Raw genomic sequence first — 25519 nt, 5'->3', positions numbered from 1 at the left:
TTTCATTTGCCAGCGACACTGTCGGAGACATCCTATCGCTTCTGATGACATCCGGACACGGATGGAACTCCCCTCCGGATTTAAACTCCTACCACTCAAAAGTTGTACTCCTTGTAGCGCGATCGGCTGGCGGTCCCTCCGTTGCTACCGCTCCCCAGCTGCCCGTCCGGCTGCGCCACTCCGGACACTGATGGCTATTTGGTGCTGGAGATGCCGGATATCTCGCCGGTTCCGGTTCCGGTGTCGGTCGGGCCCTCGACACTGCACACGCTGTCCTCGGGCGTACGGGACGGTTCGGCTTCGGTCACCTCGACTTCGCTCACCGCTGGACGATTGTTGCGGTGCTTCGCGCTCAGTGCCTGCGGAAAATGGGACGTATATTAAAAGGAAGCGGTATACGGCATTAAGTTAACGAAAAAGAAATAATAAGAACCATTCCCAAAGTCATTTTCTTTCCTCTCGAAATTTTTCAATTCCTGTAGCATAAGTTAATTAAGCATGACAAAGCAAAACCTTAAGAAATCCGGGTACTACTAAAACATATTCACCAACTGCTTGTCCAGGCTGTAGAACGAACGTGCAAGCAAAGGACTAAGATCGAAATGCTTGCTTGGTTTCTGATGATCGCTCAACGCACACGATTGCACAAACAAGAAATACAAATTTTAAGCAACGTTAAAAAGTCAATAAACAGGCCATACTGTTAAAAGCGTGTACTTACACATTAATGGCAGTAATAAACTATCTTAAGTTAGTGAAAAATGCTCTCGTTGTTCCCGTTACCTTGAAGTCAAAAAAGGTCGATTTTATAAAACGTCTCGAAAACGGCTGAATATTTTTTCAATGCATTTAGCAATTATTTTCAAAATGTAATACTGCATTGAAAAAATATGTTTTTACTATGCCGTTATGCTTTGGCGTGGTCAATTTGCACGGTCCTTCGGAAAATGCTACAACATCGATATTTCTAAACATATTTCTAATCTGTAAATGTGGTGTTTAGTACATTTGTACACCTGTCTATAATTTCCTTAGCTCAATATAATGAAAAAAAGTGTGTGCTAGAGGCCAAAAATTCATATTTAAAAAGGTTGCATACTTTTATGTCGGAAAATTTCGTTTAAAGAAATGAATGGGTAATGGCTAGCTCGTACTAGCAGTATTGGTTATCTCTCCGAAATAAAATTGAACAAGATCATGTCGATGCTCCCTTTAACGCTGGCAAATTAATTGACTCGACATTATGGATCGTAATGAGCGTTCGAAAAACGGAAACGGTAACTTTCCCTCCCAAGGATTCGATCTCCCTCGTGTGGCGGTGACGGATGGCACGCCAGAGTAAGGTTAACGTGCAGCGAAACTTGGATCGATTTCTCACCACAAGTAAGCCGACCTAAACCATCTTCCGGTCAAACGCTCTTATCCCGTCCCATGCGTGACCGGTGCCGAACACCCCTCGAAACCCAGGCCAAAAAAACAGAAGTCAAGAGATGTATAAATAATTGAGGTCAACAAAGGAATGCCTATAAATTTTACCGAGCGCATCCTTCGGAACCACAAGACGGGCAAAACAGCATCAATCGATCTTTCGCAATTGTGAAGAAGCGCCCCGAAACTGTGTGGGAGAAGTCGGGAAGCAGGGAGCGGTGAAGGGCTGGTGAGTGATAAAGTACCGCCACATGCCGCAGCCTCCGCATGAAGTCGCTGTTGGGCTGTTAGGTGGCGTTTGCCCATCACAAGGGACGTGCTCGAGCATCGATGAAAAATGGCTCGCACTCGCAAAGTTTTCCGGTAAAGCAGATGCGCATTCCGGTGGTCGTCGGTCGGTTCGGGTAGGTACCTGATAGTGGTCGCGCCCGGGCATGTCGTCGTGCTCGGTACAGCCACGCACTACTAATTGTCAATTGCGAGCACGAGCACAACGACAAAGGATTTTCCATCCCACGGAGTCTCTGCGGCGTGCGTTAGTTGGCGAGAGGACAAGTGTTTGTGGGGTATTTGAACCGAGTTTCCATCACCTCCTAGGGCAGCTTCGAATGGTGATTGTCAGATGATTATTTCTACAGTTCACCAGCAAGAAACATAAAACTACCCGTTTCATCCCATCACAGAAAAGCTCTCTATCTCTATCATCGTGAAGTACGCAATGAAAAACGAACCGGAGGTTGTTAGTGGGAGGGCAGCAAGAAGAAGATGGAGTAATTCCAGTCGATAAGGTTGTCAATATTAATTCCAGCAGCGTTGCGTTAGCTCGGGCCATCGTGCGTTACGGTTTGGGGAATGATTGGAATGTGAAACATTTTCCACCGACACAGACCGTCCCATTGACATCGTGCTCATTCCCTATTTACTTCCTTCATAAGGATGGAAGGAAGAAAGGAACGCTCAGCTGGGTGTCACAACCACAACTGACTGCCGGGGGGCGAGTTTCTTCGTTGGCTAGTGGGACATAAATTAAAGAGTAGAAAATAAAGTAAAACTAGTGGGATACACCCAACGTTTCGCCAATGGACGCAGGGTGATGCGATGCAGTGTGGTTTTCTTGCGTAGGACAGATTCGCAGATTGAGAGTGATGGCACATTGTTTGGAGCAGTTGAAGAAGTGCGCAGGGGTCGCTCCAGTGTGATAGAAGGAATAAAAAATAAATAAATTCATCATCCTGCCAACCAAGCCGGGAGCGGGCGCAACCCGGGAGCGGTTTCTGTCCGCCTTTGGTACATTCGAAAAACGAAGGCTGACCAGAAGAAGTAAAAGGCATGCTTCAAGGCATTTGATACGACAGCCTGTACTCCGGAATTCATCTGCTGGCGAACTTTTGCAAGGGTTAAAATATAGTAGAGTAGTCATTGTTTAAAGTCATATCTTTTTTCTTCTCTTCATTTTATCTTTTTTTCTATATTCTGAAAAGATACTTTAGAAAATTGAACAATAACATACACGACAGACTCGTGGTAGCGATAAGCGATGGACAAGCAGGCTTGTTCGTTAGATAGAAAGTGAAAACAAACAAATGTTTATAGAACGATTATGGTGCACAGAGGGATTGAAGAAGAACGCACTCTGGCACAGACGGGCGAACGAGAGGATCACGGCAACAAAACATTTATAAAGAGGAAAAAAAATGAAAATAAACAGACAACGACAAAATATTCACATGAATTTTCCAATCTATATGCAAAGCGAGACGATTGTGACCTATCGAGTCGGGCTCGATTTCCATTGCTCTGACATTTCCGTTTGACCTCGATGCGTGTATGTTGGCCTATGGCTACGATAGTGTAAGCATTGGTTCCCCTAATCCCCGTTTCCGAGTGCTTTCGCTCAGGCAAACGATTTAAATGTTTTTTTTCGGGTTTGGATAGTGTGGTATATTTTTGATACAAAAACTCCTTCTACGTTTAACGCAAACACCTAATTTAGTACGTGCGTTAACATTATTCGCCAAAATAGCCCCAGAGAAAATAAATAAATGAACGAATGAAGAAACCAACTTTTGGTACAGTAGAATGGATTAACATTTACCTTTTCTCGGCTTCCTTTTTTCTGAAGTGTAGGTAGGAATGGTTTTGAGTATGAAAGCGGTTCGGTTTCATCGGAGGATGTTTGTAAAATTTTTCAATTTATGTTGTACGGTGTATGTTGCACAAACAAATGTTCAACGTGTGCGTGAAAGTTCCATTGAATTTCGTTAAATACGTCCGTTGTCGCAGTGTTGATTACATGGTTTTTTTTAGTAATTGTATATTGTTGAGCATTTTTGGTTTAGGTGTTCATTGGAATATGGGGCAGGAAAGTACGGCAGATGTCCCAGGAAGGAATCGGGAACGAACACATCACCGTAAAATGGAGGAAAAGATACAAATACCAGGATACGATCGATAGTTCGAATGAGGAACGAGTAGAACGGGATAGAGATTGAGCGGTTCGGGTTTGGTAGGTTTTTTATCGGTTTAAAATTTAAAGGTAGTTTAAGGGCACGTTTCGAACAAGTAACAACACGACGGAAACGTTGAAGTAGAGAGAAAAGAGAGAAGAAAGAGAAAGAGAGAAAAGAGAAAAAAGAGAGAAAAGAGATACAAAAACATCCAGTTATATGAGCTTGATTTGGTTCGGTTAGTTGGAAATATGGTTTTGCCAACACTACTTGTTGAGAGAGGGAGATACAAATACTGTACGAAACTCGTTCTAATAACGAGCTGAAGGGAATCGAAAGTGTCCTTCAATTTATCGTAAAACGAGTCAACTGTGACTGCTTCGGATCCCAATTAACGACACTTTCGATTCACCAATGTAATAAAAAAACAAAAACTCTAGTGTAAAATTTACAAACACAATGCAAAAATCGACCGACAAAGTCTAGTCTTACGCATACAATTCATTCGAGAGGATAGAAAAAAAAACCAAGTCCATTAAAAAGTATGCAAAAACTCAAAATCATGTTCCACTACGAACTACTTGCTGGCGTAGAAATCAAAAGTAGGAGAAAAAACTACTCAAACCGTTGAGTAGACGGGCGCACGGACCCGTAATGGCAACGGATCAATCCACTACCTCCATCGTTGTCAGTGTCGTTATCGTCTTCACCGTCGCCATTCCACGCTACAGTTGCACAATACAGGGGAAGTACACGGTTTTGGAAAGCTTCGGGATGCACATCGAATCGGATTGGGAGCCGTTATTTACATTCGAGGGGAGGATAACACATTCAAAGTCGGGGGTTCGAAACAATCTTTAAACTACCAGAACGAGGCGGAAGGCAAACAGCAGGGATGGTGGCCGGCTGTTTTCCGAGCGGTCGTGAAAATGAATGGAACCAAAGTTCACGGAAGTGAACGGAAAATCAACACAACACAGAACCATGAACCAGGTAAGGGTCGATGTACAAATGGAAAAACAATCAGCCTGATAGTCAAAACAAATGGAAACAGAAAAGGGAAAATGAAACACAAGTCTGCACAGGATTGCCCATTTTGCCCCCAACCCTGTTCTTTTTTTCTGGGGTAATACATATCCGAGAGCGAGACAATTACAAACAAAAAAAAACCAATTCAGCAAATGGGTCGTGATTTTTCCTACCCAGCTGGAGGGGAGGGTGTTACCAGAGTGGTGATTTCCAAAATCAATTCGTTTGAGTGCCAAAGGAAATCCGTCCCAAAATGCAACACCGTCCAATGGAGGATGTGCTCGGTCGGGTTTTTGGTTGGGCGTCGCTGTTTTAAAAGTTTTATTAGTTTCGGTCACAGCAACTGGCGGTTTGGAAAACTGTGATGGGGTTGTCTGGGTGGGTGGTGCTGTATACCCTGATCGTCACCCAAACTGATGCCAACTGCCACGATTTGACAGACGTGTTGCTGTTTCAATTTACGACGGCGCTAAAACTGCAACTCAGTCAAACGGTACTTCAGTGTATGAATGGGGCACACCGAGCCAGCCTTCATTTCGAGCGTGTTGTTAGTTAAAGTCGTTTGAATTATCAATGAGCGGACGTGAAATAGTCGATGTAAGCGCTCGGAGTGGTGTTTCGCTACCGTTTTGAGATGCTTTATTTACCTTCTCGAACTAGAAGAAGAGTGATCGGGGAAAATTAAGAGACAAATTTCCCAGCATGTGACTGTACACATCAACAAGTTTAAGTTGGTTTTACAACGTTTCCAGTGCTGGGTGGTCGAAAAAGGTTACGAACAACCAGGCGTCTCCATTAGTTGACTTGCTAAAACTAATTTATCCGGTAAAAGGGTAGTGTGCGTAATTAAAAGGCTGTCTTTTGCATTGGTGGCGTTCTGCAAAGCTGGTGGAGGTGCATTATCGACCGAACCGTTGATCGTAACGTGCTACTGTAGTGTTTGTGTGTTTCTGGGGTTTTGCACTAAAAGCGTTTCCAAAATTCGTTACTTCCTCATTAGCGCATCGCTGCAGAGTGGTGGACGATCAACGGTTGATATAGATGGCTCAGACATACTTCCACACACATAAACACACTCACACGCGGACAGTCACACAACCACGGGCTTACCTGGAGCGAGAACCTCCGATGGGCCACCTTTCTGCCTCCTCTTCGCTTGCTTATGTGAGGATTGTCTTGGCGGAGGGTTTTATTTTTTAAATATTCTAGTTGTGTGTACAGTCTGCATTGGAAGAAAAGGAAAAAAGTGGGTCAGCTAAGCTTGTTTGCACCCAACCGGTCATCTCTCATCCCTTCGCCCTTCGCCCGCGCTTACCTTTTCAGCTCGGCTCTGATGTCCTCGGGACTCATCTCCGATATCGTGACGTCGCCGACCTCCGGGTCGCCCATGCAGATGCCGGCGTAGGTGCCGAGCGCTCCGCCATGGTGTGTACTCTCATGTGCACCCTTGAAAGCATCCACAGGTAAGCGGAATGATACGTCATGGGCAAGGGAACGAACCTGCAAGCTATGACGATGCAACAGAACACACACGAAACATCCAAAAAAGAAACAAACACACACAAACGAAGAACGGAAAGAAGGGGAGGACAGCATCCCTCCTTCCCCTTTCGGAAAAAGGGGGAAGGGAGGAGGGGGTGAAGGAAGATGTACGGGAAAACAGCAGAATTAAATGAAGGAGAGAGAGAGAACGAGAGCAAGGAAAACAAAACTAACGGCGATCCATAGCTACCCGAGCAAAAACATAATAGAAAACAACTAACAACACCAATTTCCCAAAACAGGATTTGGGAGAAAGAGACTGATACAGAGAGATTGTCAAGGGGAGAAGGGAAAGAGGAAAGGATCCAAAACCAAGGCATACATCAAGGTACAGTGATGCTGATGAGCTTGAACATACGGGTAGTAGTAGAGTACGATAGGAACAAACATAGAAAACTCACAGGCAAACGAGCAAACAAGCGTTCGCAAAACGGTCACATACGTTTCGGGTTCGTAACAATCAGAAAAGAGGTCGAAAGAGATCGAGCAGGATCGAGGTAGAGAGAGCAGGAAGAGAAGTGATCCTTGCTGCTTGTAGGCAACGCTCTGGAATAGGCTTTTGCTTGCAACAAATTTGAAACACCACATGGGGATGCTTTTGACAACATGGTGGTGGGGAATGTAGCTAGAATGTAGGTCAATATTTGCCAATCCTATTCGCGCCCGGAAGAGGAAGGTTAAACCCTTCATTCGGCGACCCGTTGTTTATTTTACGCTGAAGACACACTGGAACTTCTCTTCCTCGGTTTTCTTTAGAACGTTTTTCTTTAAAGGGACAGCTTTAAGAAAACATATACCGATCGGGTAACAACCATCAAGTAACTAAACAGACACCGAATCAGAGTTGGCAAAAGAGGTCGTGCTGATGCAATTGTTGGTAGGTTTATCAAACACATTGCTCGTTAGAGTTCGAGCGCGGATCCGAGTAAAAGACCATAGCAGGAAATGGTATGGAAAAAATTTGGTGAAGATGAGACAGAACAGATTCTACAAGGCGCACGATACGAGGATGTTGATACATGGTCGGGAAGTGTGATGAGATGGATGTGCATGAATCTCGTGGGACTCGTAGGAAGTTGCAGACGGATATGTTCATTCCGTGTCAGGCTCAACGGAGCGAAGGTCAAGATTTCGCTCGAATAACATCTTTGGAAGAGAACAAGAAAAATCGAAGCCACCGAAGGCTAGCAAACAAGGCGCTTTCCTTTGGTACACACGCTGATCGGATTCATTTCCCGGCACACAAAACTCTATTTATCTATTCAAATCCGGTGCGCCGTAAGCTCTGTGTTTCGGAAAATTAGCTAATTTCTTCTTGACTCCATTAAGGATTCTGCATAGATTGTGTATGCGTGTGTGTGTTGGTATGTGTGAGCGAGTGGGGTTATGTTTATGCTTTCTCGGCGGCTTAGGGCGCAGTGTGAATTGGCTGTGTTCCGGTGGTGATTCGTTATGGTTCGTTGGGCGAATCGGCGATGGTTTGGTAGACGTTTAGCTTATAGCTCTGCTTGCCTTGCGCGTTCGCGAACGGCAAACAATCGGTAGGCACCGGGAAGGAAAAGAAAAATAAATATAAAAAAACCACCGAAAGCTCCAACTAAGACGGCACGGGTTTATGTGCGATTATGCAAACTATGAGAATGGAAATGAGGGTTGAAATACGGGCTCGAGCTCACTAAATACGCAACAACGTGCTAATGCACGAGGCACAGTGGATTAAACGGTGGAAAGAAAACATGTCTAAAAGGAGTCGGCAAATCCTCTACCCTTGCGTTGGTGAATCTGAGAATCGCTGCCATCGCTTCGTGTATGTTGAAAAGCGTATTCGTCGGTGTTTACTTTGGAAAGTTTAGTTCAAACATTCTGTGTACGGCATTTGGGAAAGCAATTAAAATGGTAACTAAAAGTATTGAACTATTAAGACATCGATTAGATCGAATAAAAGACACGTGCCTTTGCTTACATTCTTGGTGATAATTTTTCTTGAATGTTAATGAAGTTGTACGGTACCGTTTTATCCACGGAACATGCAGATAATTACGGATCTAAAATTGAAAGTATTATCATTCTATAAAACTCACTCTTTAGTTTTCCCTTTGCCCTTTTACTTTGGGGGCGTTAATGCGTTCTCGACGACGTCTGTTTTAAATTCCATTCCATAATAATGTGCCGTGTGCGAAAACGACCAACGAAACAGAAACCAACTGCTCCTCTTTCTTAGCATCAATTTGTGTAATGAAAACGCAATATGCCTTTTTATATGCACTCCACATTTTACATCCATTGCCGCTCGTTCGATGGCACAATACATGGCGAGTGGCACCGTCGTGGAAAGTGATTCCGGAGAAAAGTGGTTGAAAGTGGAAGTGCTGGGAGTTTTCCCGTGCCATGCGGTGCGGCTATAACAAAAACCTCTAAAGGAACGCCCGCATGTTTTCACGCCTCGATCGAGGGAAAAACCCAGCAGTTGTACTGTTTCGTGAGACACCATCGGCCTTGGTATAATTTTTCTCACGCTGCCGACGAGTGGAGCTTGGCGTTGGAAATCTTCATTACCTCACCCGGTAACGGTCGGTGGAAAATGAAAAGAGTAGTTACCGGTGGGCCAAGCTGGATGATCGAAAATTCGGCACCAGGTGACAACCGACGTGACAGGCACGGCTTTCTTGTACTTATTCGTTTTCCCTTTACAACCTTCAGCTAACCTACCGGCAAATGTCGGAGAAAATCACATCGTTTGGTGTTTTCCCTTTTTTGTTTTTGGCTTGCCTTTCCACGTGTGACTACTTCTTTTCGCAACCGTTAGCCATCGTGTGCTCGGACGTGACACACTCGGTACGCCGGAAGCGAAACAGAGAGTCGAAGTTTATTGTCATGAAAATTTGATTAGGATTCGCCAGAATAAGTTTTCCCATTTTCTCGGCAGAGAAGTCGCTTGCTGGTGCGCCGGGCGACTACGGCTAAGCCTTCGGTGGGACCTTTTGTTTTTCCCGAGCTTTTCAATCGCTGGCGCACGCCACGCACCCGATGGAAACCCGAGATACCTTGGCCAACCGGAAACCGAGCGATGTCCTTTCGATTCAATTTTGCTCTCATGATTTATGTAATTTAATAAAACCCGTTGATGCTCGTTAGGGGAGGTTTTCCACATCTCCCCTACCCCGAAGCATGTTGGAAAGAGACTTTTCGCAGCAGCAGTAGTCGGTGGCTAAGTGGTGTTCGGAAAAGTCAAGTTCCAACTACTTCAACCACGTCTGGCCGGTGCGGGAACGATTGAGTTACATCGCGTTCGGAGCGTGGGCGAGATTTGTCCACGGTAAAAGTTGGTGGAAAGTTCACGATGCGAGCACGGTGTAAAGTGTTAAATTACACATTTATCCAAGATTATCTCTACACACGCGGGCGTTTGCTGCGTGGAAAGTCAGTCGTTCTTTGGTGCCCGCAGAAAATTGGAGCATTTGGATTTGGGAAGATCCAACTTTTGCGATCCCTTTTTCCAGCCAAGCTAACGAATGGTGCATTCCGGAATCTTTAGTAGAGCGTACTTCCGGCGGGTGATGTTCACGAATCTGACACTCCCAGCGAGTCACTGCAAGATGTGTTGTAAGACGTTCTATTTCGGAACGGCAGCGACGTAGCGAGCGCCGAATGCAAGTGTCCTAGGAAGGGACAATTTCTGCCAGAACGCTGTTGAAGAGGCGTTCGGGCGTTCAGAATGACATAAGCAAAACTTCCTGTTTCCGTTGGTGAGCGCATCGGATTTTCCGCTCCTCAATCCCATGACCCGAAGCATTCCCTTTTCGCCCTTTCCCTTCGAGTGAGTTTGTTTTCGAACACTTTTCGCTAGCCTGTTTCCTGTTTGTATGCAAGCGCGCCCACGCGCAGCTTGCACAATCGATAAATAATAATGGTTTTATTTCTTTTCCCTTTTCAGCTAAGTTGTGCTCTTCAAAAAGAAACAAACAAACGGTAAAGCGAAATATTGGGGAAAAATGGGAAACTTTTCGGCTACTACTGATGCGGAGCGGATGGTTGACTATCGATCGCATCATCGGAGTTTGTTGTATCGTCAAGTTTTGCCACTCCACGATGCTATGATTCTTTCGATATGCAATTTTTTGTCGTTCAAAACTTTGTTATGGAATCTTGGGAAAGTTTTTAAGAGTGCGCAGGTAGTGTAGGATATTTTGGTTTATTTTGCGATTGACAATGTTTTAAAAATATTTGTTACTTTCTACGTGTGCGAGTTTGGCTCACTGTTATATAGTTTTAGGTGCAAATTCGATTTTTAGATTGTTCTCGTTCAATTTTTTATACCTCGTTTCATAGATCCTGCATATTACCGCATGTGGCATTGAGTTGTACTTTTTCTCGATTTCTCATGTCACAGTTGGCGAAAGGAAAGAAAATTTAAGTGTGTTCTCAAACCCTGGAAGATATTAGCTAAACTGTAGCTACAAAGACTACTAGCCGTGCTATGGAAAGGCACTGTGCAAACAGTTTGTGGAGTAATTAAGTGAGCCCTTTTAGCGTGAGCGAACAGTTGTTTGAGCGATATAATTAAAACCAAACACCTTTCACCTGCGCCCATCGAAGCGGTTCCACCGGAACTGTATGCTCCCTGGCAAAACTCCTCCAACCCTGCGTACGCCCCCCAATGGCGCAGGGAAAACGTAGCCGCTAGCGACATCCGCAACCGTCGCGCGTTCGTCGTTCGTCGTTGGGCGCCAAGAAAAGCCACCGCACGAAAGTGACTTACGTAGCAAAGGGCTACGAGCCGTTGCGTTTACGTTGTTTCGCTCGGATAAACACGCAATCAATTTTCCCCGATTGCCCAGGCTCATGGCGAGCGGGGCAGCACGTGCGTGTTCTCGAAGGCAAATTTGTCAAAGTTTGGCCACCGATTCCTCGAAACGCGCTCCCACGCGGCTGCTCGCGAGCATCCTTAGCGTTCCCGAATCGAAACGAGTTTTACATCACGATCGTTTATGTTTGAAGAGGTCTACTTCACGCACGGAAAAAAACAACACGACAAAAACGAACTCTTTAATACCACGTTTGGGTGGGTTTTAAATTTCATCCTGAGCGCAGGAAATTTCTTGCCTCTTGTGTGTTTGGACTTGCGACGAGTTTATGTTCACGCAAAAAAAAAAAGCGCTTGATCTTGATGGTGCAAAAACAACAGTCAGCCTTTTGACATCGGGCTTTTTATTTCTGTAAACAACCACTTCCCCGGCCCGTTGCTTTCCATCCAGAAGTTTTGTTTTGCCATTTTCTTCGGAGGTGTGAGTTGGTTTTTTTTTCGTTTATCAAAACAAAAAGAACTTCCTGGATTAGGAAAAAACGGTATTTCAACGCGACGAAAAAGGTTTACATTTGTGTTACTGTATTGCACCCGAGAGCAAAACATGACACACTTCTCTAGGCGGATGAAAAACAGATAAAACAAAGGAGGCTTTTAATGATGGCGAAGTAAGCTCTAGCTAAGTTCGAAAAAAGCAGTGAATTATCTTCACGGAAGTGGAAAAGAAAAACCTAGTGACAAATCGTACGCCAGGGCAACGGAAATGTGGGAATTAACACTGCGAGACCCGCGTTAGCTCACTTCTTAAGCTGTAAAAGATGATTTCCTTTTCCATTGCTCCGCGTCCCGCCCCGAGAAGCTGAGTGAAAATGTCTGAACCATTCAGATGGTGATTATTTTTATCACTCACCCGCACGGGACGGGGGCACGCTTGGTTGACAGAGCGGTGGGATGGTGTTGACGTAGTTTTATTATGCTGACGATTTGCTAGCGTAATGCTAAAATAATTAGCTAAGATGGTGGTGGCCTAGCAACCGAAGCTCCCTCTCGGGGACGATGCAATGTCAATGTGAGTAAATTAATCGTACCGTAGACAGAAGCATAATGAAGGTGAAAGTGGAGAAGGAAAACGTCAGACTAACTCAAGGAGCGATGAAAGGAAAATGATTAGCTAAAATGCTCATTTAATGGTGAATTTGCTTGGTGGCCTCGTATTTGAAGAAAATATTTACGCCGTGTGTCTACGCGCGACGCTGTTTTCGTATGAATTGAAAAGGAAAAGGCAGACAGAAAGGATTCTAGGACCGATGGATCGTGATGGGGAATGGGCAGTTGGGTTGAAGGTGAGTATGAAATGGCTTATAAAATGTGTGTTTCGTTTGTGTGTGACGCTTTGGATGAGGCATACGGATGTACAGAAGGCACTAAACAAACAAACAAAAAAAGGGGGGACGCGGCGATCTATGCATTTCGATGTGTGCGATGGAAAACGTACACATAACTCATACAATTTCATGACACTCTAAGCACACATGGACACATTGGTTAAGTAGCACATTTTTACAGAAATTTATACAACATTTTGTTGAACGAAAAGAACGATAAAAAAAAAAACAAAAAAGTTACGGAGCGTGCTTGCGCAGATTGGTTCCCTTGACTTTTTGATTATTGCTACTGTGTGTTGATTGTAATCATAAATGGTGTTGGTGGTGGTGGTTGTGATGGTGGTGGTAGTAATGCCGAGGATGGGAGGATATTTTGGGCCAATTTTCTGTCCTCTGCGCTGATGAAACGTTAAAGGGTTGGGCAGAATGGCGAACATATTGCTCTGGTGGTACGATGTTTTTCGTTTTACATGTTGCCATATCGAAAAAAGGGGTCTTTTGGTTGCTTTGCAAAGCGGACCTCCCGTTATGGAGCAACGTTTTTCCTATGCTGTTCAATTTGAGGCTAAAGAGTTCTAGCGTCTCGATGTCCCTCGATGGGAGGGTCCATGATGGTTTTGGAACGGGAAAACGGGTTTGACAAAAACGGGATTCGGCAGGGAAAGAGTTGGTGTGATCACCTGTTTACTATTTTGGGGTAGCCAATGTTTTACATCTAGCGCGTAAACTAGCGCATCGAGCTGGGGGTGACTTTAAATTTCGTTTGCTCGGACCAAATACTTTGGACGCGGGATGGGAACTCGTGGAGAGGATATCGGCGTTGGAAGGGAGGGACGGGGAAGGCGGGACCCGTTTCGGAATTTACCTGCTTGTGCTGGTACCAGAGCTTGGGCAGGAAGATCAGCCCCAGCGTCACGGTGTTGGTCAGCTGCGAGCGCACGAACAGGGCCAAAAACAGTGTAGACGGATTGAACTCCTCCAGATACCAGAAGCGCAGTATGTAGAAGGTGGACGAGACGAGAAACTCGATCAGTATCGAGGCTACCAGGAACTGCCGCTCCTATCGGGGTGATAAAATGATACACGGGAGAGAAAGGCGAGCAATTAAGGAGAGTGAATAGAAACAAATTCAGTACTGTAGTAGTTTCATTCTGAGAGGTTAATATAACAAAATGTGTATTAAATTTACCAAATACAACGTGAACCATAGGTCCGAACTCTAATTGCATAAGACTAATGAAAAAACTATATAACGAGTTTGTCGGTGTATCTTCTGCAGAATAACTACAGTTAATGTTTTGGTATCATTCCCACTTTTACTTTTACTGTTACTGTTATCAGTGCAACATACTGGTTCCACTGATATACTCTCCTATAATTTCTGGACAACATGAAATGATCTAGATTTGCCATTGTATAATGTTTTAGTCTGAAAAGAATATATGGATTCAAATCAAGAGCACTTGCATGCGTTTTTCGGCTGTTCGTTTGGAATCCTGTCATATTTTCACGTTCTAGTCCAGCCTTTAAACAATGCACGTAGTGTGTGCCAGTGCACCGTCTTACAGGGTTATCTGTTTTGGAGAACACATTTTTCTAAAACTTCCGTTTTATAAAATTCTGTGTCCTTTTTTACTTCTTTATCGATTCCTGGACGCAGCTCAAATCAGATCATTTTGTGCGATGTAAATTAGGTCCTGAATAAACAGTCCGTGGTATGAAAAATGGGAATTCTTGACCAGCATGCCGCAATAACATCACTTTATTTCTATTGAACATTACGTATTTCTACGTAAGATTGTTCTTTGCGTAGGGTTTGGTCCGTAAGAAATATCTATCACTATATGATGTAATGTGTGTCGGTGTTTTTTTGACTCTGTAACATTTACAAGATTTATTTTCCTTATTTTTATATATTTCATTGACACTAGCACGAACAAGAGTATCCGAATATAATATTCACCATGTTTGTAATTCGATATTACAGATTTTTTCTGCACAACTATCTTCATTTTTTGCATTGTTTTTGAGTCTTTGTTAGTGTTACTCTGTGAAGCTGTTCTTTAGCGTTTGCCTGAGCCTGTGTTAAATGAATTAAAGAATATTTCCGTTTGTTACTCACCCGGAACTGCGTGTTGGCGTTGCGGCTGGCGATGGCGAGCTGCAGGCCGAAGCCGAGTATGAGCAGCTCGCCGGCCTCGGTGACGTAGTCCCAGCGCAGCGGGCGGCACATGTTGGACGCGACCTGCTCGCCGGGCACCAGCGACTGCGGCTGGTCCATCTGCCACACCAGCTCGCTGTACTGCAGAAAGTCGAGACTGGTGGCGGTGAAGGCGGCCAGGTAGCACAGCACCGCGACGATCATCGCGCACAGGTAGCGCAGCAGATCCAGATCTCTCACAACCCATCGATGAGCTTTTCTGGTGCGGAACTCCACCAGGTGCCGGTACAGCTTGAGCACGATCGCACCGTAGCAGATGATGAAGCCCAGCTCGCGGCACCACGGTTCCAGCAGGCACCGCACGGTCGACGCCTGCAGGAAGTGTAGTGCAACCTGTTGGAGAAAAAAATGGGAAAATTACAAAGACGACAATCGTGGGACATCCGCTGACGTCTAATTGACTTGTGTATCGTTCGCATCGTTTTGAAGTACAAGGATCGTTTTGAAGTATAGAAAAGTCAATGCCCAAGTCGGATCCACTTGGCACGGCGTACAAGCTCAAGTGGAACAGCAATAGAACAGATGGTAAGGAAAGCTGAATAAATCAGTTTCAAACACAAAAGGTAGAAATAAAGTAAGTTGAAATAGACTGCAGCCAATGTTGAATCACTTTTCACTCCAAACTGTTCACAATTTGTAACCCTTTAAGTTTGCCAGGAAGCTTACAAAAAAGCAATCCACATTGAAGCATGATTTACATTTGCAATAAGAGCCCACAATACACTTTTGCATTTATTTTCCGTAAAACGTTACACACAGTGGGGTGGAAAAAGGCTCGGTTTCAGTCCGACTGGACTTTCGTGAGTGTTTTTCTTTTTCTTTTTGATTACACTTCCATTTGCCATCGCCATAATGATGCTCGTGGGTAGTTCATAAACGCAAAAAAGTCCTCCGCACCGCCTCTCTCCATCCAGCGGAAGGTTCGGAACGGAACGGAAATAAAAACAGCACACGGACTCCGCTTTCACGGGCTGAAACCGCCTCTCACCGCTTCGACGCCGGCCAGTCTCGGGGTCTCGGGGTGGCAGAAAGAATTTCCTTTTCAACCGCTGCGACGCCGGCGGAACCGAAAGGTATGGGGAGCGGGAGAACGGGTGGCGTACGTCGAGGCATGAAGTTGAAGCGAACGGAACCGCGTTGGCGATACGGAAATGCATAACTGTGTCAAAGTCGGCGGCGCAGGCCGTGTACCGCGCCATAAATCATCCCCAATGGGAAGCAATAAAATGAAATGGAATTAGACGACTGGCATGGGGAGGGGTGAGGGGGGGGGGGGGGGATGTCGAGCGTGTGGTGACGGCTGACGAAGGGTGGTTTCGCGGTGCCGGTATACGACAGGTTTTTGCATTTCGAATCGTTGACGCGTGCCTACGTCGTTATGGTCCGCTGTTGAGGTTTTTTCCCCGTTTTCCCTTTACGCCGGCGGGCGGGAAAACTGTCCATTCCAACCGAAAAGAACCCAACCACCCTCCCTCTCTGTCACCCCGCACCGTCACTGTCAGCGCATCGTTATGCTTTCCGTCAGTGACATCATTATCGCGCCGCGTCGCACCACGTTTCCTTGCCGGTATTTGCTCTCCTTTTCCGGGGTGCCATTGCCCCGAGCCCGCTTTTGTCAGAGACGGTGTGAGTGGGTGGGGGAGACGGGCTTAGGGGTGAAAAATCAATCGTAAATTTAATCGGTTTTTGCGGTTAGAGTCTCGCTGGGTCGCTGTGACTTTGCACCATTCGTTAGGAAGCCGCCTTCTTGTGTTGATAATGTCGGCTGCCGGGAAAGGTTGGCAGGTTGTGTTTTGTACGGGAAAGAAATCTGCTGAGTTGGGACCTTCCTTTTGTGGCTTGACCCAACTAGAAAGTTATGATTCTCGTTAATGAAGAGTTCTTAAAGATTACTACATATGAAGGGAAAAGGTTTTTGAAATACTTGAAATACTTTAAAACGAAATATGAAAAAAGACTGTAATCAGATGTTTAATTTCACATTATCAAACTTAAAGTGTTCTTGCACCTCTGCACAACAACACTTCGAAAGCAACATTGAAAAAGCTCAAATCATAGCTTATCAGCGCAACGAAGTGAAAAAAGGGAGCCAGACACAAAATAAAAATCGCTGTAAATTAAAACCCATCGGCACGTAGATAATGTCTAAATGACCCTCTGGAACCCATTATTGATTGGAGGCGTGGTGGAAAAGTCTTCCATCTTCACCGGATATAGCAACAAAGTAAAATAACAAGAACAAAATAAAACTCTCCACTTGGGTTGGGAACCGGGGAAAAATACCAGACAGCTAAAAAAAAAGGAATCTAGCAAAGTCAACATTTGGTTTGCTCATACTTTTTTCCTCTCTTTCTCTCTTTTGGAGGGAGTGTGTTTTCCGCTGCCCGATAAAAGTAAATCTACGGTGCGGGCATGATATAGCTGACTAAAATTTATTGACATACAGCTCAAATGATGTTTCCGGTGCTATTCTTTCTATTTTTGGCTCCATCATTTTTGTCACCCCCCCCTCTCCCTTCTTCTTCCTCCACCGTTTCATTCGTTCTCAGTCATCACGGGTGGGTTTTCGCTAATGTTTGGCTATAGCCTACAGCTAACAAGCTAGTTCTTTTTTTCCCCAAATTTCGAGGATACATCTTTGAGGATGAGTGGATGAGGCCTAGTTTTCTGTGTGTGGCATAAAAGCGGATGACTCTTCAAAAATTCCGCCAGACTCAACTAGCGCCGGGCGGCCTTCGTCGTTCGGGTGTGTTTTTCGTTTTGAGTCTGTTTGAACGAAAACCACTAGAAAAGTGTGGCTCGTGTGGATCCAAGCAAAATTTGCCATCGGTATGGTTTCGGTAAACGGGGTTCCTGGGAGTTTGTGTCAGGAGGGAAAATATCCTCTATTTGACGTTGGATTTCTTTCCCGATGAGGGACGGGTTGTCGATTTCGGCAGTCGATTTATGATGAGACAATCCCGACACACCGATCCATTCGTAGATAGAAAAGTGTCGGTTTGATCGGCTCGTTTCGTGCAGGATACGGCAAAGAGAAGATGAAATTGATGTTCCCTCAGCGATCCCACAGCCACGTTCCCAAAAAGCCCAGTTCGTCCGCACTGGGCATGTGCCGCCGCCATTAAACGGAGTTTCATGTTTTTTTCTTCTTCCATGAAACGATCGCTTTGTCGTATGCCTTTGGCTCGTTGTGGTGCAGTAATTTGTCAAAACGCGAACCATATGGACGGCGCAAGGCGGTGCGATTTGATAGCGACCTATCTATCATTTGATTATGATGATGGAGGGGACGCGTACCAGCACGACGATTATTTTATTGTGAGTCTCATTTCGCATTTCGCATTTGCGTTTGTATGAAATTAGATATAAATTAAAATTGTGCGCTGGCAGTTTCCAGTTCAAAACGCGTCTATTTTATGGTTCTTTTTATAACTAACATTGAAACTTCATTAAGTTGATTGCGGAATTTCATCGAATTAAGATACACAATTTCATTCCACCAAGATAAAAATAAATTTCAATCAACCTAATGTGCGTCTCACTTAATAATTGTCTTCAACAGCACATGCGAGGATTCTTTTCCGTCCTTACTGCTTAAGTGCTTTCGCATCGTCGATGAAGTGTTAAAATGTTTTGATGTGTTCATCCATGTTGAGGGAACTGTGTGTTTGAGTGTGTACGCAACACGATGGAATGATTAATCGTCAAGAAAAGCACAGATTAGCATCTTCAAACACCGACTCACGTTCGGTCCAGTATCGGGCTGCCTGTCAAGTTTATCTGGCCGATTGACAACGTGTCCGCGAGATTTCCAACCCACTGATTAGCTGCGGTTTATCGGACCAATATGTTAATCATCCTGCCATAAATTCATTTTCATCACCCTTAACCTTCCTCGCTCTCACTCGCAGAACTGCAGTCCGTGGTCTTCGATTTCTCGCACGATTTGCATACGCTACGTCCCTCGAAGCGAACTCAGAACCGAGACCGGCCCAACGGGCATCATTTTCATTCGATTTCACCTGGGACCGTCAGGGGGGGTGGGATGAATAGAACGGGCCAGCAAGGAAGCACAAATCGATTGAAATTGTCAATATTAGCATGGGATCCATAAATTGTACCATTCAATTAAGGTCGACTATTTGCACGTGTGCCCGTTAGCACGACGTGGCAACTGGCATATTTTTTCGTTCAGACGCATTGGTTCTGTTCGCAAACGGGATGTACTTATTTTCCTATGTAGACAGTGGAAGGAAGCAGGCCTTTGAAGCCGATTGGTTTTGATGGTCCATGGTCCACCGAACAACACGTACACAACTGTTATTGACAAACGCAGTCATGTAAATTAATCAAACAGCGAGTGTTGAATGCGCTGGAATTAACATCGAAACCCAGTGTTGGTGTTGTTGCAAATCAATGATAATTCCACTTCCGCTCCAAACAATGTTTAAAGGGACCTGCTGGGTAGAATTTAAAAGGTTCAACATTACCTCAACGCTCTGCTAATATTGATTCAATGAAATTCACTTCACGCAATATGCGAGCATTTGGAAGTTTTCCCTCGGAATACTAATTAGCTTTACACACACATACGGGAAAAGTTTTAATTTGTTTATATCGTCCACATGCTGTATCGGGTATGAATACGGAAATTTGTCTCTTGCACTGAAGTTTCTCATCAGAAATTCATCCGAATCTGTTGAACTGGGCGTGGGGATAAATAATGCTGCCCGCGACGGTGGGCTGCGGGGAAGGGGAAACTATGTACCATTTTTTAACACTTCGTCTCCGAACGTTGTTGAACCGAACATGACGAAAAAACCGTTGGTCCGGAAACAAACTATCGGAATGAAATTCGAAACAAAAAGGTAATGTAGAATATACAACTCCAGTGACACGCTTGGTGGTACGCGGCATACTGGCTCTGCAACTTTAATGATAAGCGGAAACTTTTGATTAAAATTGTTGTGGAACAATAAAGGTGCCGCCATGCAGTCGGTGAGCAAGTTGTCGTTGATCACGTGACCAGAGTGAGCAGGCAAAGTGGAGCAGCAAGTATTCTGTCCAGACCATTACGGGCCAAACACGGATGGCACCGTCGATGACGAGGGTCGCTTTTTTGGGGTTAATTTTCATCTGCTTCCACTCACTCAATTTGAACACAAAAACCAGTGAGAAAGCAATGGAGAAGGCAGGATAGGTTGGGTGGATTTTTTTTAAAGGCTCTGCAGAAAGTTTCCTCCAGTCGGGTGACGGTGCTGGTTCTCTATTTTTATAAACCCATCCGATGGAGCAGAACACGCTCGCTCAACCCAAACGGGCCAGTTTGTCGAGGACTATCGAGAGCTTTGGATATCTTTTTTTGTTGTTCCATTCTATGCTTCGTCTCCGGCGTCGGTAGATCGCCCTTTCCCGTTCGTCTCCATAACAACAAACAACAAGCAAGCTCAAGAGCCTGCATTTTTGATGATGTTTCACTTTACCGTGGCCTATTTAATCCTTTTTGTGCCTTGTTAAATCTTGCGCATAACAGATTGGGACGCCTCTCGGGAGTTAGCGACAAAAATTATGGCGCAAGATGAGGAGGGGGAGGGGGGGGGGGGGGGGTGACGCTCTTAAATTAATTTCTTCAAAGCGGTTAAAGATGAGCGAAAACGAGGGTTGGAAATATTGATGACAATTTAAAATTTTGCCTCTGCTTTTAGGTTCTTTTAATTTTCCTGCCATTTATCCCCTCGTCAAGGGTATTTTGCAAAGCTCTTTTATATAGAATAGTATTTAGGTAAAAGTGGTAAATTACTCACCGCTAAATATAGTAGTAAAATGCCGAATAAAATTGTTTCTAAAATGGTCCACATCCCGGTGGCAATGGTCTGCGGTGAGGAGTAGAAGAGAAATGGCACGAAACAAACAAGTTTATTCCAGTTTTCTTCCTTATTCATTTAGCAAATTACTCACCTTGCACTTCCGCTGACGGAACACAATTAACGCTAACACTAAACAACAAAGCATGCAAGCTCCTAGGATAGCACCGATCGTGGCCTTCATCAGCGTTTCGGTGCTGAAATCCTCGTCCGGGCTGCTGCAGCTACCAGCCGAGTCACACTCACACGCACTCGGACACGGAATGCAGCTGGGAAAACAGCGAAGCAAATAAGTTTTTCCACCACCTTTCAATAGGGAGGCCACACTGGGCCACATCTTACCTAAAGTTTCCCACGTTGCCATCGTTATTCTTCTCGGACGAGAAACCCTGTATCGATTCGTTGGGAATGTAGTAGCCGGGCCGGCAGACGCACGTGTACTTCCCCCGGGGCTTCGAGACGTCCAGCTCGGCCAGCAGACAGAAGGTGGACTCGCGATCGCACACGTGTCGCCGACCGAAGATCGCTTCGAGCGCATCGTTACACTGGTCCACGTCCGCCGCAATGAACACCGATGCTACGATTCTGTTATGTTGAAGAGAGAAAAAATATAAAGTAACAATGAAGGGTTTGAGGTGGAATAATAATTGTAACGAAAAATTCCTGGTACAATTTACCCCTTTTTCATAAAGTACCAGGCGTCTCCATTTCGATAGCTCTTTTCCTTAATTTTCTTTAATCGGGAGCAGTATTTCTCTAAATCTTTTTCCCCTTCCCAGTGCACTTCCCGGCCATGCCATAAACTTTGTATACCTTCCAGCCTAGTGGCGTTTCAGGAACACTTGTGCAAAGTAAATCTTGAAACCGATTCCTCTTACCCCAAAGGGCGGGAGTAAATGAAAAACTAAAGCAAACCATGCGCCACCAACACCCCGGAGGCGAAGAGGAGCTTTCGGGCGTAAACGAACATGAAAGTCGCCCGCCAAGAGCTGCAAGAGGGATGAAACGGAAATAATAAATGAAACGGTATCCCTAACTGAACTGAACTAACCGCAGAAACCCCTTTGCTTTCCGGTAGGGAGTTGTTTGTAGGTAAGGTTGTGGCAGATAAATATTTATCTTCATCTTGAAAGGTTTTTTTCCCTCAATGTTTTTCCGTGTCCAAGGTGAAGTGATAAGAAAGCGACTTCTTCGTGTTTGAATGGCTGACCAAAAACGATTGCCCCAGCCAAGCACCTAGGGTTGACCGACGCTTGAAACGCAGCGGGCGTTGGCACGATAACGCACATTTTTATGCGCTCCGGCGAACACTTGAGACCTCACTGGACGGGGCTCCCCGAGACAGGATCATAATTAAACATTTAATATTACACGAACGAAGATGAATGTGGGGACGGTACGATCGTTATGATGAAAGGAAGCAATGGACCAAACAGTAAAATAAAGAAAAAGGTGAAATCACTCCAGTCTCCGCTGGGGATTGGGGAACATCAAACGGCTCGAGCCGACTGGCGGTCCATTAGGGAAAGTACACGATTTCAATCTTCTTAAGAGAAGCCAGACTAGCCAAGTGCGCCAACGTTGCTCAGCGTACGGTCCGTAAAATGTGAGTAAAAAAAGGAAATGTAAATATCTTCCCGGCCCGTCTAACTGCTCGTGACAAACGGCCGCCTATCCGGTTGCTTTCGTCGTTACCGGATTGCTCTTTGAAGCCGCTACAATTAGGCAAAACAATGTTGGTTTACTTCTTTCAGACTCCGACGGACGAATATCCTTCCAGGAACTGGTCAAAGGCAAGGACCAAGCGGAATACTTTTACATTATGCAGAAGAGCAGAAAGGAGCACAGGCAAGTCCTGGTTTAATTTAATCAACGAATAAGATGGCCAAAAGGATTCAACCCAATGCTGCCCGACAATGCGTTGTTTTTCGGGGCACGGGAAGCACCGGGGAAGACCCCACACCCGGAAGGTCAATGGTCACGCGGCGTTCGCGAGGCGAAGCGAATCATGTTTTTTTCCGTATCCTTCGCATCCACGTTTTCCACTCCGGGTGGTTTCTGGGAATGCCATGACCCTGTTGCAGTTGTTTCTTGGGAGGGTTGTGTTTTTTTTCCTTCCTGGAAATTGTTGCCCGTTTTGCCGGTGTTTTCGCTCCAGGCGGGCCGGAGCCTTTTGTCTTGAGAGGGGTGCGATGATAATGTTAATTAACTCCCCGGGACCACTTTGGAGGCCTGCAGGGGCCAGCGAGTCGGCGCGGGACAGCAAATAGAGTGCAGTCTGAGGATGGCAAGAGAAGATAATAAAGAGGGCAAAGAAGTGATCAACTGGGGACACAACGGAAGTCAACGTGTGGCGCAATGCCGTCGGTATCCTTTGTGAGATAATTCGTTCCCTGCAGCGTTACATAACGGTTTTGCTAGGGAAGGTGCAGATATTCCCGGTGACTTTCGGGAAAAACGGTCTACCTAGCCGAAAAGAACCTACCAAGACAGAAGAAAAGTGGTTGTTAAGTGATGTTTTGGAAAGTATTTTACTGTAATGTAGGTGGACTCAATGTAAAGCGGGCTTGTTTGAGGTATTTGTGTACTAACTGAATTTTATTTAAAAAAATTACTTTATTCATTCCATTCTTACAGCGACATGTTTTACCAATAAAAAAGACAAGTCTTCCTATAACACCAGCTGGGCATCACTGGCTAGAGGGTGTTTGTCAGCGTGATGCGGTTCGATAGCTTCCTCGAAAAACGGAAAGTGCGCAACTTTGGGCCAACTGGACCCATCAAAAGCGAACAGGCCTAATTAATGTGCCTCGTGTCCCGCAAAATTACTTCCACGCTTCGGTGAGATCCGAACGCTGCCAGCTGTGGTCCTTTTTCCATCTGACAGTCGGGACGGGATGAAGTTGAAGAGGTTCTACGGAAATTCAGGCTGTCATAATTATCCCAACGAATGGCTTGATAGCAGTCAAGGCTGTAGGAATCGTCCTCGAAAGGGTATTCTGTTTCGGTGCTGAAGGGTGAACTTTTTCGTTTTATTTACGCCGGTGAAATAACAGTCATAGTATGGAACGTTATAAATCTTTGCTGGAAGCGTTGGAATGCTACTAGAGTTGGAGAAAAAGTAGAGAAGACTTCCAAGTTGTCAAATAATCCCAACGTAATTGGAACCAATTTCAAAATGATTTATAATTCGGTGTGAATTTGTGTCACCTTTGGAAATGAAATTGGGAAAAACACGGGGAGAAAATACTCACTTGTAGCCCTGGGACTCGACCGTCACGCTGAACGGCCAAAGCCAGCGTCCGTAGAGCGGGCCGCAGTCCCGGAAGGGTGCGCCCCAGAACTGGGCCCCGTTGCTCTGGTTCCAGGCGGCTCCCAGCTCGCGCCAGTACGTCGACAGGAAGCTCTTGCTCTCGGACAGGTTGACGTGCGAGGCGTCGATCTGGTCCCGGAACTGCACGACGGCGAGCGGAAGCCGGGGGGAGGCGATACCGACGGCCAGCAGAAGCCCATCGTCCTGCTTCAGCACGCTGCTTGCCAGCTCGTTCGCCTTCTCTCGCGCCAGCGCGAACTTCCGTTCGTCGCGCGTCGCTCCATCAATCTTACGGCTCGCGAGAAAATCCGCGAACGATTTGGCCGCCCCGATCGTAATGTCCGCAAAGTCGTAGTACGGATCCGGCGGGATCTCCTCGAGGGCGCGCTGCTCGCAGGGGGGAAGGGTGGGTGCTACGGTGGGTACGGTGGCCACTTGCTGGTCAGCCTGGGCCGGTTCTTGCGGGTTCGACAGCGATTGCTGCTCAAGACTGAAGCCCGTCCGGGTCAGGAGGGTTAGCGTGAGGAGGGCCAACCAGGTGAGGGGGGTGCGTTTGGGGCGGATTGCGAAGCATGGTGGAAGCTGAAAGACCGACTTAGACGACGACGTTGGCCCTTCCGTGGGCGAGAGCTGAACACTAGCCGGGTGTCGGTGGTGCCGATGACGATGATGATGATGACAATGACGATGACCCATCACCGGTGTTTCTTGAGCTGGATATGACGATAGACAGCTTCGATGAGCATCTGGAAGAAAGTACGGGCCCGATCGGGTTAGATTGGTCGGTGAGTTATGCGAGCTGTCACGGAAGCGATAAGGCGAAAGGTAATTTATAAACCCCACTGCTGAGCGGTATTCATAACAACTGTCAGGTTCTTCTTAGCAGTAGATAAAATAAATTGGCATACTGTAGGTCGTAAATATCATGGGCCCTTAAAGAAAGTGTAGATTAAAAAAGCAAGGTATTTTTATGTAAAACGGAAAACGGAAAATGTTAGTTTGATACATTAAATGAACAAGATAGTTTTTTAAACTTAGAACGATTAGTTTTTAAAATACAAAATAAGTGGTAAACGGGGAAAAATAATATTACTGTTGAGGTTTTTCTAACAAGAAAACGAAGAAAATTAACATACATATTAATGGTTAAAATATCAACTGAAAGAATTAACAACAACGTAGAGTAAGTTCAAATAGATTTTAAATTCCATAAATACAAAGACAAGAAAAAAGTAACGTCCCTTAAACACGTAGAATAATTAAATTAGTACAGATCTAGGTCAAAATAGCCTTTAGAAACAGTCGAAATTCGATTCGATTCAAGTGTGCAGCCAAAACTTTTCTCTTTAACCGAGTATCGTTAAATACCATCCAAGGAGTAAATTAGTTATCAGCTAATATGCCTTTCCAAAACAAAATATAATTTGAGTTGTAAATCAAATGATATTTTTTAGAATAATTTTAAAGACCATTTGGATGCTTGCAT

At 45.2% G+C, this 25519-nt stretch overlaps 1 protein-coding gene across 1 annotated transcript; it reads right to left on the bottom strand.

Moving 5' to 3' along the window:
- Positions 1-194: 194 nt before the first annotated feature.
- Positions 195-24729, bottom strand: LOC131293119 (probable G-protein coupled receptor 158). The gene is made up of 10 exons (XM_058321196.1): positions 23975-24729; positions 21063-21305; positions 20815-20989; positions 20661-20729; positions 14758-15189; positions 13501-13695; positions 6220-6404; positions 6015-6126; positions 3524-3544; positions 195-359 (listed from the first exon to the last, which is right to left on the bottom strand). The coding sequence occupies exons 1-10, from the start codon at positions 24727-24729 to the stop codon at positions 195-197; spliced, it is 2352 nt and encodes a 783-aa protein (XP_058177179.1).
- Positions 24730-25519: the final 790 nt, after the last annotated feature.

Source organism: Anopheles ziemanni, chromosome 2, assembly GCF_943734765.1.
Source record: "Anopheles ziemanni chromosome 2, idAnoZiCoDA_A2_x.2, whole genome shotgun sequence".
NCBI classification, from domain to species: Eukaryota; Metazoa; Arthropoda; class Insecta; order Diptera; family Culicidae; genus Anopheles; species Anopheles ziemanni.
The sequence above is the reverse complement of the archived record's forward strand: the minus strand, read 5'-3'. Positions and strand labels throughout refer to the sequence as shown.